Below are 20,121 nucleotides of genomic sequence, written 5' to 3' on the forward strand. Positions count from 1 at the left end.
CAAACCCAGTAAGATTATATTAGAAATTATTTTAAATCCCAAGGTGGAACAAGTGAGCCATCAGCCAGGCTCAGATATATAACCTACTATATTGGACATTTATCTCTTTCCGGCCTCATTCTCCAAGAATGTTTTTAGAGATACTTTATGAGAAATACAGAGATGCAATTTGCTAAAGTGTTTTCCAGCAATATTTTTAAACATGCATTATCATAAAAAATAAATATCTACATCTGCAATTCATATACTGTCTCTTTAATGAATAATTTTCCCCATCTGGGAGATAAAAATGTCTAAAAGAAGAATAATATCCACTGTCACATATTGTAGGTAATAATCGTATCCTTTCATTTCACTGTGTGTGTGTATGAAGCTGGCCTTACATGGAAGATTTGCAAAGTTGCGGTGGCAAAATTAGAGGCTCTTTCTTTCCTGCTACCTTTATATTACACACGTTCTCCCAACAGTTCAAATATATACATATATGTATGGGGGTGGTGTTAAAAAGTCAACTGCCTGATTTGTTGTTTTAACTAAGATTGTATGCCTCTTTTGCAGCCAGTTCCCATTGATGATAATTTCTGTGGCTTGGATATTAACCAACCTTTAGGAGGATCCACCATGGTGGAAGGTGTTACACTGTACACAGAAGGCAAAGACAGAATGACAGCACTAACATCATATGTCTACAACAACTACAGTGTGATATTTGTGGGCACCAAAAGTGGAAAGATTAAAAAGGTATGGTTGACCAAGATTCATTAAGATATTCCAGTACCCTCTAGTACTGATATTTTGTTTTTGTTATCTAACCTATTTCAAATGATTTTTTCAGCAGCTATACTGTGCTGAAAGATTTTTCTCTTGTATAAATATGGTGGCTGTACCATAGCTGTACTAGAGGTCATTTAGAAAATGTGAATGTCACAGTTTCTAATGCTTCTAAAATCCCTTTGCCAATTAGATGATAGCTATTAGATGTATGCGGACACCAATTATGTACAGCCATGCAATTTCTTTGTGTCCTACATAAACAAATACATTTTAATTTTTGGACTGATTCACTTTTACTTTGAATGATAACACAATGCCTTGTTATTGATGGCAACTAAGCTGGAATATTTTCGTTTATGGGAAAACAATCCTAATGGGTGCTTTTAATGTTAAAAAGCAGTATTATGTCACAAAAGACAAATGTAAAACTGATAAAATAGTATGGTAACTCATTTTCCATAGATTTCAGTTACAAGAAAATGAGGGGCAGGGATGTGAAATCATTAAATGAAGTGTAGTAGTTTGTTATAACTTTAATGTAAATAGCTTCCGTGTACAGAAAAAATGTAATTGTGATATTGTCCGATCCTTCTGAAATTAGTAGTGTCGACAGTTTAAATAGAAGTCTCTATGGAGTTATGTTTACAGAGTTTTAAGAATGTACCAAGAAGGTGAATGACAGATGCCAAGTGGGAGAGAGTTTCTGTAAGTAGAATAGATGAGTGACTAATGATGTGTGTAAGAGGGTATGAATATCTGACTTCCCTTGTCTGAGAGCAGAAATCACAGTTCACGTATTTGGATAATGTGCAAAGGGTGATGAACCTTAAAGGACAGGATGAGAATTATAGTATGGCTTATGGGAATATTAATAGGGATTCAATAAAGCAATTTCAGAAGGCAGGAAGGAGACAGAAATCAGAAAGAGCAAGATTTGACTTTGATTTTTCTGTGTACAGCGATAATGTCTCTTCATATGCCAGTTTATTTTAAACACCTGGAAGAATTATGAAATATGTCAGTAAGTGGGAACATTATACTACAGATGAGACTTCACTACAGATTAAACATGGGAATTATCTTAAATGCTGCATTAATGGTGAATGTGCAAATGGATGGATTTCTTTAAACCCTGTATTCTTTATCGTACATTTCAAAGTAAATACATTTGATGTATATTAGGTCCTCTTTACATTTTGCCTTGGTATAACTTATCGAACACAACTGCCTGTTTGCTGGAATTTGGACATAATTTATAGCATATAAAAAGGAACACAACGTTGATGGTATTTGTAGGCAAAACAACTGTTGCTTTTTGTGAACTTTTTAGGAACCCTTGTGTAGCCTGCAATGAGTAGTTGATCTTTCTACGAGGCATGGAAATATTGTCTCTGCTACAGCAGCCCCCTTCTGTTTTCCTTAATGACTGCCTGCCAGTCAAAAAAAATTACAAACATAGCACTGTTAATGGCAAGCCAGGGGCTTTAGAAGATTGCCCAGTAATTATATCACTTCCAGACGTGGAAGAGCAGTTGAACTTCTCAGAACAATTAGACTAAGTGTGCTGTGAAGCTTTCTGGAGTTAAAAATAATTAAAACTAGATTGATTTTTTTCAGAGCCAGCTTCAATGTTGACTCTACCGAAGGGAGTGATGGGTCTGTCTGACCTGTCATTCATCCCACTGAAAGTCAGCAAACTAGATTACTCATGGGGATGTCAGCAGCTGAAGGGCAGGGGGGCAGCACAAAAAACTACAAATACCACTCAAACTTTGCAGTTTTCCCTAATGAAATAAATTCCAAAGTTAATGATTTTGGCTGTGTTGCTCTTACCCTTTAAAATGTAATTCCCTTATTTTGTACATCTTTGTAACAACAAAAAGTCTTCAAATATCCTATGTGATTTTTAATGTAGCGTTGTTTTCATGCAAGGGTTTGCCTTTAATCCCTTCACATCAAGAGGAGGCAGTAATAGGTTTAATATTTAAAAAATTTAACATGGCAGAGCACTTATTCTGGGGTCTCATTAGTACTAAGATACTGCATGTCTGTAGCCAGAGCTTCTCAGGCAGATACACTGAGGTCAACCACTTTTCGCTCGACAGAAGATAGAGCACCCGGAGCTATGTAACAGTACTTGTTTATAGCTATTACTTTGATGAATTATGAAAGGCATCATTCCTTTCTGTTGCCATCACAGACTAATGCCAAGGGCTACAGCATACAGGACAATAATTGCCCAGTAGAGCAATGCCTGTCTGCTATTGCATTGTCCTCTCTTCAGACTTGTTAGTTTGTTAGGGAGGCTTAATATTTGCATTTGTAAGTAAAATAAATCAACAGCGGTAAAGTAAGCAAAGCCGTGTTTGTTATTATGAACAAATTTACATTGAAATGACTGTCAAATGACAGAGCCAGGAGGGCAGTTATGTTGTACTAAACAGTTGTCTATTACTAGCTTATTTTGCTAATACCTCAGACAACCCTCTGTGGTTAGGTCATGGTTCAGTTGCACAGCAGTTATCTCTTAATGTGTCATTAGGGCACTTGTCACTTTACCAAATCCAACTGTCACTGTTTTGAGCACGAAGACAATGGCTGAGGCTTTTGTGACATTTAGCTTTACATCCTTCATCAGTTTTTGCAAAGTCAGTTATCCAAAACTGGTGTACTTAACCCCTCATGAGAATTATAGTTTAACACACAAACAATGGTTATTACAGCTCATTGATTTAGGTTTACAGAAAACTGACAGTTGCTGCCATGACATTCTATTTACAAATGGTTTTGATTTACCTTTGTTAAACCTGTCTCCACAACTGCATGGTGTCTGTTGGCTTTAGTAGACCACAGCCACCAAAAATATATAAATTTCATAATTCTTAAAGTATATGCACATTCTTCTCACATTTATAATGCTATTTTGAATAAATAGAAGTAAATATTTACTTCTTAATTGCTTGCCCCCTGCTATAGGAAGATTGATTTGCTATGGTAGATTATATTATGAAACAAGTGTATGCTACATGAGAGCTGTGTTTGGTAACATATCAGGACATGTTAGTAATGTATGCAGACAGGGAGAAGTGTTATGAGTAATACTGTACTATATGCCCATTTTAAATACTGCAGAGGATTGCACAACTAATCGCCATAAGGAAAAATGATCAAGCTCTGCCATCAGTAGACTATCCATCTGTCGTTTATATCTTGCTGCAATGTCTGGTCACACCTACCAATCAACTTATGTCTCATCTCAGTAAAATGTAAAGCTGTAAAAAATTTTAAAGAAATCTCAACTGAGACTGCCTTATGTACAAATGATCTCCAGACTGCTAAGGCCAAAGGGCATTACTCTATTCTCATTCTCCTGGATATATCTTCTGCTTTTGATACTGTTAACCACTCTGTTCTAATGCAAGTTCTCTGTTCAATTGGTATCCATGATCAAGCGGCATCCTGGTTCTCTTCCTACCTTTCTGACCACTCCTTTTGCAAACAAATCCTCTCCTCCTGTTCATTTTAATTTGGGGGTGCCTCAAGGTTCTGTACTTGGTCCTCTGTTGTTCTCCTTGTACATTCTCTCTCTTTTATATCTTCATTTGGCCTTAAATATCACCTGTATGCCGATGACATTCAGATATATTTAGACACTTCCTCACTAACTGCTGAAGTTCAAAACCAGATAGCAGACTGCTTAGTAGCTATCTCTTCCTAGATGAACCAATGCCACTTTAAGCCAAAACTGAGCTCATGGTCTTTCCACCCAAACCGAGCCGTTCTCTTCCTTTCACCATTACTATTGATGGCATGACCATCAACCCGGTTAACTCAGCACACTGCTTGGGGGTCATCTTTGACCAGTCCCTCTCCTTTTCTAATCATATTAATAATACTGCCAAAACCTCTCGTTTCCTTCTCCGTAATATAGCAAAGATATGCCCTTTTCACAAAACACAGCCAAAACACTAATCCATGCCCTTATCTTATCCCGTTTAGACAATTGCAATCTCCTCCTAACCAGTCTTCCTGAATCCCATCTCTCTCCCCTCCAATCATTCTTAAACTCTGCTACCAGGATCCTTCTGCTCTCTCCTTAAAGGGAACCTGCTCAACCCCAACTAAAATCCTTAGCGTGGCTGCCTGTTAAGCAAAGGATAACATATAAAACCCTTCTACTAACATTCAAAGCCCTTCACTCCTCTGCTCCTCATTACATTTCTTCTCTTGTCTTGCTATATATGTTCCTAGTCGTCTTCTCCGCTCTTCTCAGAGCATCATTCTCTTCACACCATCCACATCCACTGCCACCTCTCGTCTCAAACCCTTCTATCTTGCTGCTCCTTACCTTTGGAACTCCATCCCTGAATTCCTAGGTAAGGAATCCTCTCTCAATCTCTTCAAGAAAAAACTAAAAGCCGACCTTCTGGAGCACTAAACATTAGCCTAATCCTGTGCCTACTGCTTATGCTTGACCTTGTGCACTTTTTCATCTCCAATTTGTGCCTTTATGTTAGCCTCCCATCCACTTAGACTGTAAGCTCTACGGGGCAGGGACCGCCTTCCCACTACGTCGCATACCACATAGCACTTAAGCTCCTTGTCCTGATATGATTCTGTGTATATTTATTATGTGATTTTTCTTCCCTTTGTATACTTTTATATATATTGTACTTTCTGCACTGTACAGCACTGCGGCTCCTTAACAGCACTTTACAAATCAAGTTATACATACATACATACATATCTGCTTAGCCAACACAGATACTCACCTTTAGTGCCTGATCCATTATCCTTATCATTTTCCAAAGAACATGTTCTACAACACACTGACCACTCGCACAAGATACTGGTATTGAGCCAGAGTACTGCATTCTCCACATGAACCAGTAGCTTCAAATGCACCAAAAAATATAGTAGTGCAGCTTCAAGAAGGTAGATCTATTATCATACAATGAGCTTCATTTAGTTCCATGGGAAAGCATTCTTTTATGGATTATTGTGCAAAAACGTATGAACAACATTCAATTTGATGAGAAAAATTCAGTTCCTACTTTTTTCCCCATAGACTTCAATTGATATTTCACATGATAAACAGTGAGATAAGTTTTTCTCATTGAATTGCTTCTGGCTCTTTTAGAAAAGTTGGAATCAAATTAGGAGATAAGCTTTTCTTATAAAATTGCATCTGACCCAATACTATCCATCCAATACTATCCACCCAATAGGTGGCAGAGAAAAGCAAAGTAATTTACAGTTACCCACATAAAAGTTTAAACCCTTGTTTTATGTAGATGGCATAAATGCTGTTTTTATATTGAAAATACGCCATTTTAAGAAATCAGTCTATTCATTAGGCTCATGGGACATGGTGTTTATTCTCCACTGGCTTTTTTCAGTCAGCAGTGAATTATCATTAGTTTTAAAGAAAACCTCTTGTTGTCAATTGTGTGACCACTTTCCTTTAAATTAAAACCAATGGCATGCTCCTCAGAAGGATACAAATGCTTCACCGCCAGCTGAAAAACGCTGGAGGAGGATTGTCACATATGCCAGGAGCCTAAGGGGCAGATTTACTAAAGGGCAAATTGTCGCCAGCCAATGCTTCGAACACTTTGCACCCCCTCACCAGGCGCAAATTCATAACCATTATGCTAATTCACTAAAATGCAAAGTTGCGTCCTGGGCGCCAAACGATGGCGACTTTTCGCTAGTGATACTTCTTCAGTGCGAGCATTTCATAGCGAAGATTCGCTAGCGTTCGTTTATGCTTAGTGAAAAATTGCTAGTGATCTTACGCTTAGGTCAATTTGAATAGGGCGGGTACATTAAAGTTGTATGGACGTCTTTATTAGAGATGTTGGTGCAAATGATTGAAGAGGCCACTTTTTATTATCAATGTCCAAAGAATGTTAATAAAGACAAAAGAGATCATATAACGCCCTAGGCACAAGCCCACGGTAAAATGAATGTTTCATGGCCCTCAAATGTCTGGGGAAAAATGTTAACCCAAAAAAGTTTTGCAGGCAATCTCACTTAAAAAAAAGGAAAAGTCTCCAGCGTTTTTTCAACTTAAATGCATTTTCGGCAGTGACATGTTAGTGACATAAGATTGAGAAAGATCTAGCTTCTTTTTAGCAGTCGCCTGGTCTGAGGTGGCAAAGTCAACTCTGTCGAAACTTCAGTAAAATCCGGAGCAACGACCATTCGACTCTGGCGATATTTCAGTAAAATCCGGAGCAACGACCATTCATCTGAGCGAAAAGTTGCCTGGCGATAGAGTGAGAATGAACACTAGCGACGGTCTCTTTCGCTATCAAATTGTCATCTGCGCCTGTTGTCCCTGCGGATTGGATTTCTGGCGAATTTTAGATAGCGAAGGGCACTTCACCCTTTAGTTAATCTGCCCCTTAGAGTTGTAGATCTGTTGTTCACGTACATTCTACATTTTCATTCCACTATCGTTCCCCTGGATTTTTAGAAGATCTATACCATGGAAATGCAGCATCTTATGTGTGCATAGGGTAAGGGTGCATTTAAATAAGGTTAACACAAACAGCTTGTTGCTGCATGTTAGGTATTTAACACAAAGTGAAAATGCTCCACATTAATTATGTAGGATTATAGAAGGAACATTCTTTCCGGCACAGTTTTAATCCCCGATGCTAGCCGTACAGCAGAGGCTTTTTTTAAACGCCAGCCTTTGATGTGTAGTAAATCCATTGCTTTTCTTCAGTCTTCTCTTCCCTTTGTAGGGAATTGAATCTCTGAAGAAAAAGAAATTTCTGATCTGTAACTCAGGCTACTGGGAAGACAGAAAAAGTACCTACTTTGCTTGCAAACATGTGGCAGCTTGAACAGAACTTGTAGTGGTAAGATGATGCTGTGTCATAGTCACTATGCTTCGAACTGATAGATAGATAATCCTCACCATCAGTCATAGAGCTTTGGGGAACGGATGAATCTTAACCAATCAGTCTGAGCATAACCCATCCACCCCTAGAAACCTAACAGCAGAATTCTGTCATCTTGTCTACTCTACGTTTTTGTTATGGACCATCATTATTGTAAACAAGGGCTTTTCAAATTTTTTCTCTCTTGGCATTTACCTCTATAACCGACTTTTCAATCTAGAAATCATAATAAAACTCCATAAATGCTTACCATACTTATAAAATCAAACAATCTATCCCTGCTATAGTACATGTACATACAGTATAAATACATCGCAGATCCTCAGTGGTAATTGACTGCATGGTTATTGTTCAGTTGTCCAAACATACATAAAATAGCAAATCTTTCCAGCTCATCATATTCTTTAACTGCTGCACATACCATGTTCAACTTGTACCTCACAATCTTTTGCTAAAGTTCTCATCTCCCAAATGACAGTCGGTGGTTGTTGTTGCAACAGCTGGAGAACTACATGTGTAAGTCATTAATCCTTGTTGTTCTAAAATGCTTTACTCTTTCTTGTGGTGGCATACATCTCAACTGTCCTGTTTTTTGTGGGACAGTCCCGGTTTTGACAGCTCAGCCCCCAGTCCAGCTTTTTATTAAAAAGTACAAGTTTCTTTTTGATCTCCTGCACTGAAGCCAGAAAAAGATACAGTGTTTGTGAAACTTAATTAAAATAAGAGGCTTTTTGGCAGATAGCCCAGAACATACATTTGTAACTATTTAAGATAAGCAAGTCTCTTGGAGAAACGGAGACTCACAGCTTAAAGGGCAATTTCACCTACATTAGCAAAACTGTTGTAAAACATTGCCATACAACTCCCAGAAATGTGTTAAAACTTTCATAACCTGGCAAATTTTGTAAAAATAGACATGACAATTAGCGGTGTGGCCATTTAATGGGCATGGTAACAAATTCCCATACTATGAGTGTCAGATCTTTTTGTCCCTCTTTCCATTTTTCAAATGTTGGGAGGTATGCAGTAGTAGTGTCTGAGCTTTTTTTGGCACCTGGCATACAGGTTCAAATTTTACACTACCACAATTCTTTGGGTATTGTGGACTTACTGCCTCTTGCACCCTTTCTCCGGATAAGCAAATGGGCTCTTGATCTGGAGTTTCCCTTCCATGTAGCAGTTTATGGAAATGGTAGGATTTATGATTTATGTAATGGTGCATCATTCCAAAGTGTATTTTATTGACACTCTTAATTTGCAAAACTTTGGCTTGCTTAGTTAGCTATGGTTTGAGATATATATATATATATATATATATATATATATATATATATATATATATATATATATATATATATATATATATATATATATTAAAGAAAAGCTATGAATATCTTGTAAATTATATTCTTATAAACAGTGAGTTCTGATGTCATTTCTGTCACATGACTCACTGAAGTTTGTGTATTATAATAAATAAAGTACCCCCAGTTGCAAACTATGAGGATATTAGAAGTAGCCGAGTGCTTTTATACAGGTCACATTACTCCGAGGTGACTTCTAATATCTTTATAAATTTCAGTAGGGGGTACATTATGCATTATAATCTACATTTTGTGTGAAATGTTGGGAGGGGGGTGGTGGGTCGGCGTCCAATTCTGGTCGCAGGTGTCCAAATCGTGCGCCCAATTCGGGCGTGCCGGTGTTCAATTTGAACAAGGTGACGTCAAATTCGGACGCGATGCGTCAAATTAGGCGGCTGGGGACCCGTTTATAAGGATATCATTTACAGTCTGGTCCCATAGAGAAATGACCAGACTATAGAAATATCTATATAAGCTTTTTGGTTGTTATTATTATTTTGTGTCAAAACAAATTATGGAAAAATCATTGAAATTATTGGCCACTGAGGTACAAACATCTGCAAAGAAACCCCCAATAGAATTATAATGGTGGGAAGGAGGAGCAAAGCTATTATTACTGTTCCCAAAGCCTCTAGTAAACTGAGTCATAGAAAAGTATAATGAAGGCAGTACTCAGCCTTTTGACAGCTGTGGTTTAGCATCGTCTGCGCCAGCAGGCTTTGTGACATTTAACAAAAAACTCACCAAAACATTTAGGGGCAGATTTACTAAAGTGCGAAGTGACTAACGTTAGCGAAAATTCACCAGCGTGAGGTCATTTCGTTACTTCACCAATTTACTAACGGGCGCAGGCGTAACTTCGCTAGCGAAGGAGATAGACTCTAGCGGTAATTCGCTCCCTTACGCCGGGCGAAGTCCTGGCAACTTTTCTTTTTTCAGGGTGATAGGCTGCAAACGATTGTAACATTTTTTCTGGGGTAACCGCCTTCCCCCCTACATTTCCTAACATATGGCACATAAAATAAACACTGGGCACATGTGTAGGGCATTATGACAACTCTATTTTATCTTATTAAGGTTTCCCGGGCTTGTGTAGTGTAATGTATTTGCTGCAACATACACGTCCATTCAACTTTAACTTCCCGCCGTATGCAAATTAGGCAACGCTAGCATAACTTCGCTTCGCTTGCCGCAGTAACGCTAGTGCAACTTCGCCAGCGTTCGACGCCCTGGACGCAACTTTGGATTTTAGTGAATAAGCGTTGTCCTGGTGAATCTACGCCAGACAAAGTGTTGCGATGTGAGCGAAGCGGAAACTAGAGCAAATTTGGCACTTAGTGAATCTGCCCCTTAATTTGTATAGGATACAGATTTTCTCTGAATTGCATTATTCTCTCTGCTGCACCTTGAAATGTTTTTTCTCCTTTAGTTTATTTTCATGAAAACAAGCTATTCTTATAATTTACTCCAATTTAAAGACAATTGCATAAGTGGCCATTTTGCTCATCTTTGTCCTAAAGGATTGGTATGTGTATGCTATAGAAAAACAAGCAGTGGCAAGATCAAAATAGTGCTTCCCCCAGTTCTCAGAAAACAAACACAGTGCCGGGGAAACATTTCAGACTTTCCAGCTCCTCCTCCATCCACATAGCACCCAGCCTGGGAAAAACAACTGAAGGGGAAGTACATGTTTAGTTATCAACAGAGACAATGTCCCCTGCTTCGCCGCTGAGCAAACACAAAAACCTTCTTTGGGTATCGCTAGTAGAGGAAGCCGGCCTTGCCCTCAGCTGTGTTCGGATGTGGCTGCATCCGGGTAGCTGACTAACTTGTTGTGCTTGGAATGCAAAACCTATGCCAAAAGCCTCTGAGCTATCAGGCTCATCAGGCAAGAAGTTGATCAGAGCTTACTCTTTTGGCCAGTCACCCAGTCAGACATTTGACTGTCAAATCACTTAGCAATGTTTTTTTTTTTTACTGAAAAAAATGAAGAATTTGACAGAAAAGAAGGGGCTGTCTGCCAGATGTCTTTAAAAGATTACTATTAAATGAAATGGAAAATTCTACTGAAATCTCTCTTAGCAGAATATATGGCTAGTGTATAACAGTTTGCCCTTTTTGGAGCTTTCCAAGCATTCCAGCATAATTGTGGGAACCACAAAGATTATACCTTCAACCATTTGTGCCCTATGCAGGCCCAGACTGGCAATCTGTGGGTTCTGGCAAATTCCAGAGGGGCTGCTATAAGGTGTCATAGAAAGTCAGTATTTAGTGGGCTGGTGGGGGCTGTTTGGGACTCTGCGTGGGCTGATTGGGCCTCTGTGTACCTGAAATGTCAGGGCCTATTTTATTTCTCAGTCTGGACCTGGCCCTATATGTCGCAGGTTGTATTGTAATAAATGTGGGCATTCCAGAGCATGTGACCAGGGATATGCCTAGTGATCTTGAATGTACCTCTTAATCCTCAATACCTTTATTTTTTTAGAAATTATTAAGATAAACTTGCTAATTCATTAATATATAACACATAATGCATGTATAGTTGATTATGTCCACCATGTATTTTTTTATTCCTGCGTGCACTTTGTATTGGATTTGAAATTCAGAAAGACAGTTCTCAGTGCTGCAGTAGAGCTTTGAAAACAAAATTGTTGAGCTGCTCAAAACTACTTTTATAAGTGTGTCAATAAAGGATTCAATTCTGGATTCCACAGAATCTGAATGTGATCAGCCAGATATCTATCCAAATCTGAAAGTTTTGGGATTTCAAACCTCTGGACAATGGAAACGAGTAAAGTTTTTGCCCACGATTGTTTTTACATCTTCCTCTAATCTAAATATGCAAATGAGGTCTTAGATTGAGTTTGTTATTTCGGCAAATCAGAAAGTTATAGATTCGGTGCATCCCTAGTGTCAAATTATTAACACTTTTATGGCTGCTTTGAAAATGTTTGTAAATGAGTGGATCTTCTGGTGTATGGCCAAGTCTACATAACTAATGGCCTTTGTCTGTGGGCTTGTCTTTGAAAAAACAACTGATGGGACATATGAATATAGCATTTAGCTGAACGAATGTAATGAATGTCCAACCTGATCAATGGTGACCTAATTTAAGTTAGCAGTTATGCTCTATTCACAGAGGAGAATCATGGATGCAAATGTGCACAAAAAATTGCTATATCAAAGTAAAAATCACATAGCTTTGAACAAGACTCTTTTCTTTGATTTATCTAGTTCAAAGTTTTGGACCTGGATATAATCAAATTCATTTTTGGTCATTAATGTTTTCAAGAGACCAAGGCAGCCAGTTCCATGCCAGTTTTAGCAGGTGCATATAGTCCTCTGTAACCCACTCTATGGACCTCATTCACTTTTGTAATTCCTGGTAAAATCCAGACTCCACCCTATATAGAGGAGACTTTACTAACCAACTAAAAGAAAGAAATCAACCCATGCTATCCTTGTTAAGAAAAACAAGGAATCTGCCCTGTCTGTGATATGCTCCCAAGGCTACTGCTTAGTGAAGTAAAGCAAGAATTTCACCATTTATACAGAGAATGTGGCCAATCACTGGTATTTCTGAATGGTGTTTGTGGTTGATATAGGGAGCACTGCATGGACACTGTCAATGTCTTTATGTTCTTAAAAGGATTTCGTTGTAATAAATGATTTTAATGTAATGTGCCCTCTCAGTAGTTTCTGATAAGGGAGAGCAATGCTCATAAATTGCGTACCTCATTGTTCACTAGTGACGAACGAATCTATTCCGTTTCGCTTCACAAAAAAATTTGTTAAACTCCAAAACACATTGAAGTCAATGGGCATCTAAATAGTTTTGACTCGCAACAATTTTGCCTCGATCGACAATTTTTATACGCACAACTCTTTTGTCCAAATGCATTGAAGTCAATGGGCTTCCAAATAATTTTGATGCGCAACAATTTTTATGCATGCAACAATTTTGACCTGCAACAATTTCTGGTCGTAGCAATTTTTTCCACAGAGAATTTTCACATCAGTTTCGTGAAAACATTTGCAGGCGGCGAAGTGCGGAAATTTGATGCAAATCCATGCCTACTCATAATCAATTTTAGCAATGTTCATTGTCCTAAAAAAATAGGCAAAAGAATGAGTAACAGGAATCTGGCAAAGAACTGAATGAGATAGAAAGAGAGGAAGGCCATCTCTCATTTTACCTTGTACTTGATCTCAACCAAGATATAGTTAATCATTATATAGTTTAACCCCAGGTCCCAAGCATTCTGAATAACAGGTCCCATACCTGTATTTAATAAATGGCGGCCCATTTATTCCACTATTACTTCCTTTGAATCAGAACTTTCTGTGTGTCTTTAATCTATCCTGCACTGCCCCACACACCTAGTGATAGGAAAAGTATGTGATTTACTTGTCACTGTGAACATGTTGTAGAGTTTTTGTGGGCAAAAAAATGCTAACACAAGGGTTTTATGGTAGAAATTTGTTCACAAGGTAGATCTGACTTTTCCAGCAGAGAAAAAGACTAAGGGGCAAATTCACTAAGAATCGAAGTTGCGCCAGGCGAATTTTCGCCAGCGCTCTGCAAATTCACTAAAATGCGAAGTTGCGCACAGGGGTAGCATAAGTTTGCGAAGTTGCGCTAGCGTTGTTTCGCTATATAAAGCGAAGTTGCGCTAGAGAAGGCTAATTTGCATACGGCGCTTCGCGCCTTAGTGAATTTGCCCCAATGGGTGATGGCACACAGGACATTTTGTCGCCCACTTTAAATCTTCTCTAGTGTAGGCTACAACACATCTGAAAGTAACTTTGTACTGAAGTCAGTATAAATCTCCAAAAGTAAAACATTTGAATAACTAGATGCAAGATTTGATTGCCAAAGATTTATACATACCTCCCAACATTTTGGAAGTAAAAAGAGGGACAAATTTTTTTTTCGTACGTAGAACAGTGATTTTTTTTGACCACACCCCTTTCTGTGGCTACATCCCCTAATTACCATGTTCGTTTTACAAAATTTGGCGGGTTATGAAAGTTTGAAAATATTTCTCCTTATCTAAACTGTTTTTTTGTGTCTCAAAACTGTTACAAAGTATCTTATTTGCACCTGTTAGCTGTTCTGTGCTCTCTGCTAAAAGTCAATTAAGTAAGAAACTTTGTTTCTTTTTCTGGCTGTTCAGTGCAAAGAAAATAGGGGCTTTCCAGTACAAATGAGGGACTGCAGGTTGAACTGTCAAAAGAGGGACTGTCCCTCTGAAAAAGGGACAGTTAGGAGGTATGTTTATATTCTTGTACAAAGTCATAGTTAAAAAGTCAAAGTTAATATTTTATGCTCTTCTGCCGCCTCTGCTGGGATGCTCCTATTTTGTCTTTAACATCTCTTAGCGGAGATCAAGTTTCCTCAAATTGACTTATTTGATATCTTGCATACATTCTAGCTTCCATTTTCTGAAAAATTGTGGTACTTTTCATCTTTATCTTCTGGGTTAAAGTCCAAGGCTTAGTAAACTGGGTCAAATTGTTTGTCCTCTGCAGTATCTAGTGGGATCAGACCCTGCAGCTGCGGGGGTATACAAAGATTTCCAGAAAGAAAAATGATTACAACTTTGTATGGTTTCCTCCTTTACCTGTATCGAATATATATAGGTAAATAATAAAAAGTAGCAATGACGATAATGCACATATATATATATACCTTGAGAAAGGTCCCAAGAGGGACCGAAACGTTGGAGCACTGTCATGTGTGTAAAATGAAATAAAAAGACACTTATTTTACAATTATATAATACCAAACGGGAGAGCTGCTGAACAAAATGCTAAATAACTGAAAAACCATAAAACAGATAATGAAGACCAATTGCAAATTGTCTCAAAATATCTAAATACTGTAGGTAAACTACCCCTTTGATAGAACAGACATGGATTAATACAATAACAAAATAATACAACATACAGATACATTCAAGATTAAGTCCTAAGTAGGAGTTCCTTGCCCCATAGATTTTACAATCTAAGTGGCTGGGTAACTGCATCATAAGTGCTACGACTGAATAAAGGTGGACATACACGGATAGATCCGCTCGTTTGGCGATGTCGCCAAACGAGCGGATCTCCCTCCGATATGCCCACCTTGAGGTGGGCAATATCGGGCTGATCTGATCGTGGGCCCTAGGGCCCAACGATCGGATCCTAGCGTTCGCCAAACGGGCGGTCGGATCGCGGGACCGCATCAACGAACAGATGCGGCCACGATACGACGAGATTTTTAATCCCATCCGATCGAGATCTGGCCGACTTTCGGCCAGATCTCGATCGGGGAAGCCCGTCGGGGGCCCCCATACACGGGCCAATAAGCTGCCGACTCGGCCCGTGTATGGCCACCTTAAGAATGGGGATCTCAATGGGGGATCTCAATGGTGTTATTGCCATAATGGGGATGTCTTGCATGGGGAGTCTGGATAATTTAGGTTATGTCCTTTGCAAGAACTTTTACAAGAACCTTTACAATCCAAGCTAGTGTTTGCCTTCGTTATTCTGATTATTCTGCACTAGACGAGTATTTTGAGATTGGGTAGATTGGCAGGGATTGGCTGCCACTCTTGATCATGTCAAGATCATTTTCCTATATATAGACCCAAAATGATGTCCTGTCTCCTTTAATCCTACCAGCCTAGCATCTTATACAATAAATGTGTTCTGAAGGAAATAGGTCTGCACAGTTCTACATATGATTGGGTCAGTTTGGCATGTTGCTTTGGCAAATCTCCACCAGACTTGACCTTTCTTTGCATGGCTAGCATTTATTTTGACCATAAAACAATGCACTGTAATATTACAAATTATTTAAATGAAGTGTAGGTGTTATTATATGCAACGAGTAAATCAAAGATATTGTATGGAACAGACTTTTAGATGCCACTTATACAAACCCCCTCACCAAGGTTTCCATTCAGGCACTGTCACTTATTTCATTAACTTCAAACAGTCACATCTTTTGTGTCCTTAATGGGTTATGTCTATTGAGCTGTGGTTTCTGACTGTGATACTGCCCCAGATTCCCTTATTTGGGAGTCACTTCCCATCTTATCAACAGGGCATTGTCCTGTTGTTGCTGTGACCTACATGACATGCTCCAGACATAGCAAATCTGAGGTCATTGTAATAGAAGCCTTCTTGACGATTAGTCATTTTTGTTTCCTACATTTTTTAGCATACAGATGCATGCTGTTAATGTTCTATCTGTGAGTCTCCCACAGAGGTAAAAGTGAAGCACCTGATTCCTACAGGATGTCTCTGCAGCTGGGCAGGGCTCAAAGCAACGAATCACAAATGTGTTTCTAATGCTGAATGATTAAACATTACAAGCCTACGAAATTATAGTGAAGACATGCTCTGTTACAATAGGTGAATGGAGCCTGCACCAATGATTTTGCCTCTTGCTAATGATATATATTTAGAACAAAAGATGTTAAATGGGTGAATGATTTCCTGTAATAATAGGCTTATAAGTGCATGTCTCAGTAAGTTGTAGTGATGCGGCCAGTCATGCATACAGACCAAACAGACCGTCTCTCAAATAAAGGAAATGTAACTTCCTCTGATATTGCAGAACCTCAACTACTGAACATTTTTTAGCATACAGAAATTTCTTATCTATGGTGTTTGCATATATAAATATATGAAATATGCACAGTGGTGTATTAATGATATACGGGGCCCCTAGGCTGCATCCACAGGCTCCCCATCTATGCTACTGTTGTGTCCAGATAAATGCAGATCCAGGCCCATGTGCACCCAAGCTGTCTCTGTTGGGTCCGGTTCAGTGCACACCAGAGACGTCACTGGATTTGCACCCATCTGGATGCATACACACACCTTGACTGCCTTCTCCTCCTAGCAGGTGCACCTTAGCAGTCCCAGTATAAATAAAAACAAATATTAATAGAAAATAGAAATATTAATTGAAAAAAATTAGATGGGCCCCTGAAAATTAGATGGGCCACACTTAAGGGTCAGGGTTTAAGGAGCATCAAGAGATTAGGGTCTACAACCTCTATAAACTGGTTCATAAGCTTTTTTGTAGGCCAAAATTTAAATTTAAATTTACCCTAAATGTTGGGTCGGACTGGGCCGCCGGGGCACCAGGAAAAAACACTATGGGTCCCACCCAGACTAGATCCTTACCTGTAGGTACTGCCTTCTCATCCCCTAACTCCCCCTGCTGCCTTCTCACCCCAAATCGGGCAAGTTTAGGTGTGCAATTGGTAAGGAATGAGCGGGAGGCGAGGGTTCCTGGGGCAGCAGCTCCAGTGGACCTCGGACACCCAGTTCGACGCTGCCTAAATGTTCAAGGCTGTTATTTACAGAAGCATCTAAAATATGCAATAGACATATGATTAATAATTAGGCATTTCCTGGATTGGGATCTTGCATAATCTCTACATTCTGGATCACAAACAATTGGGCAGGAGTAGGTATTTCCAGTCTATATCTACATAAAACCTTGGGGCACATTTATGTCTGCAAAGTGCAATTTTGAATGCCATGTGTTTTTTTTTCCATAATACATCTTTACCCCAGTATTAAAGTTTTAGTGCGATTGCAAGGGGAACTCGATTGGCGCAATTGTACTGATTCTAACGTTTTGTGGCAAATAAGATGCAATTGTGCAGAAGAAGATTATCTTTCATTATTTTGGGTGTTTGATGTGTGTGTGACGTCTGTCTCCGAATCTTTAAGAGCAAGTGTGCTGATCCCAGGCCCAGATTTATGGAAAGGCCCTGGCCTTGGGGGGGCAAAAATTGGGGGGGGGGTGGCATGCCACACACTGGCCACATCAAGAGTGCATAAAGTAGCAGAGCCGTTGGGGGAAGAATGCGCAAAGTAGCAATGTAGTTGGGGAAGCAATTTGGTGAGAGGGGAGGAGCAAGGGGGAGATGGAGCGAGGTGAGGATATGAGTGGAGGGGGATTGAGTGTGAGAGGTGGGGGATTGAGTGTGAGAGGTGGGGGCCTAGGCATCTTGAAATCTGGCCCTGGCTGTGCCTATTGACACTGGGAGTGAAAGAAACCCAGGAACTACTGCCAGGTCAGGAGGTGGCGGTAGATCCAGGGTTGCCATGCATTGTTAGGCACAGCAGTTATTGATTTGGAACAGAAGGTAGGAAGGACTAAGTGATGCTGAGTGTGATTTATGGAAATTGTAAGGAGTGCATGTGACTGGAGTACCTTTAATGAAAGTGATTTTACCACAACTATGGAATAACCACAGGGACCACAACTGCACATGCAGATGTACATGACATGACTGAGCCCTCATATTCCTGCTTGTTACAAAGCATATACAACAGGGTGTCCAAAATTTTTGCAACGAGGGTCAGATTTGGTGAGGTGAAAATGTGTGGGGGCCGACCATTCAGCCTGACATTAACCATAATTTAACTCATTTAAACAAGGAATCGCATAGCCGTAGCAGTAATATTTGGGCACATTAGTGAAATGATCTGCTACTTGGTCTATATACTAGACACTTACCGGCACTTAGTGACGCACCGCTCTCGCATACTTCTTTAGTTTACTGTACTGGCACGTCAGTATGTCTATTGACACCTTCAGCCCTAAAGAAGTATGCGAGAGAAGCGCGTCTCTACGTGCTAGTACGTGTCTATTGCTAACACCTTCAGCACACAGGCAGCAGTATAGACCAAGTGGCAGATCATTTCACTAACGTGCCCAAATATTTCTGCTACGGCTAGGCAATTCCTGATTGCACTGTGCTGACGGGCCGCATTATTATTCATTTTATGATGGAGGCTGAGGGCCGGTGTAAATTTGAAAACGGGCCTCATTTGGCCCCCGGGCCTGACTTTGGACATGCCTGATATACAAGAAATTCATAGTATAGTGGATGAGATTAAAGATTGCCATGAGCAACCAATATGTCAATGTGTTGTTTGACTTCTACTCCTTCTACAAATGATGTTAGCAGTAATGATAATAAGCTTTATATTTTTTTCTTGATTGAAAGTGACAAATAAATTAACATTTTTATGATACTATATAGTATTTCAGTTATATAGTGAAGCAGGGTATGTTACATGGCACAGCAGGGCATGCTACTTGGTACTGATACACATTGATGCAGCCCTCCTGGAATATAGAAAAAGCTGTATGCGCAGTACAAATTTGTGGATGCAGCGGGTTGGAGGCAGCAGCAGGTTTATAAGATTAAAGCTCAGTACACAATAAATAATTTAGTAGCTTGCTGCAAAAAACACACATTGTATAATATCTGCTGTCTTAGACCCTGTGATATGTACACACATTTTAAATACACACATGCCTTTCATCTGTTTGGGTATAAATACTCAGTAAGACCTATCAGCAGAAAAATGAAAGGACGTAAATGGAAAATATGTAATCAAATCAACGTTTATCATGCCGTGTTCTTTTCGGCTTCTGTCTTCTGTGTTTTTTTGCTCTTAGTCTTCTAGGAATTCTGCTCCAGTCTGACTTACAAGGCATATTATTCCTCATTTCTCTCTGAAGTCTGGTAAAGGGGGCTTCTGGCAACTGTACAAGATATAAACATCCTTTTCATTCTTGACTGCAACTCAGCCAAAAATAATTTTATATATATAAATAACACTGTGTATAATGTGTCTTTGTGTAAACAGAGAAAATTGCTCATGGGCACTTATGGGACTTCATTATGCTGGAGCATATTTACAAAATATAAAGATATGTATATAAAACGTACATCTCAGGTCAGTAAGGACCATCATCACAGTTCTATATTTAAACACAGAAGACTGGGCTAGATTTTACTGAAATCATTATTTTGAATTAAACCTAAGGAGTTAGGGATTTGTGGGGGATTGGAAGGGAACATAAAATATTCTTGTTGTTCTATGTTGTCTGCATATTGATAATCCCTGCTGCTCCTGTTGATATACTGTATACTTGTTTTGATATCTGTGTTCAAAATGGATTTAGTATTATTAAGAACAAGGATTGAACAAGGGTTATTGAACATGGAATCATTTTCTTAAAACCTAGGTCGAAACAGTCCAGT

At 39.2% G+C, this 20,121-nt stretch overlaps 1 protein-coding gene across 5 annotated transcripts in view; it reads left to right on the forward strand.

The window, feature by feature from the left end:
• The window catches only part of plxna2.S (plexin A2 S homeolog), a 207,578-nt gene that overhangs the window by 52,686 nt on the left and 134,771 nt on the right, over positions 1–20,121 (forward strand). For all 5 annotated transcript variants that reach the window (XM_018249152.2, XM_018249150.2, XM_018249154.2 and 2 more), the window contains exon 3: positions 559–741. In XM_018249152.2, the coding sequence (XP_018104641.1) occupies positions 559–741 (183 nt within the window). The remainder of the gene's footprint in view (positions 1–558; positions 742–20,121) is intronic.

The sequence above is a fragment of the Xenopus laevis genome, chromosome 2S (assembly GCF_017654675.1).
Source record: "Xenopus laevis strain J_2021 chromosome 2S, Xenopus_laevis_v10.1, whole genome shotgun sequence".
Lineage (NCBI taxonomy): Eukaryota > Metazoa > Chordata > Amphibia > Anura > Pipidae > Xenopus > Xenopus laevis.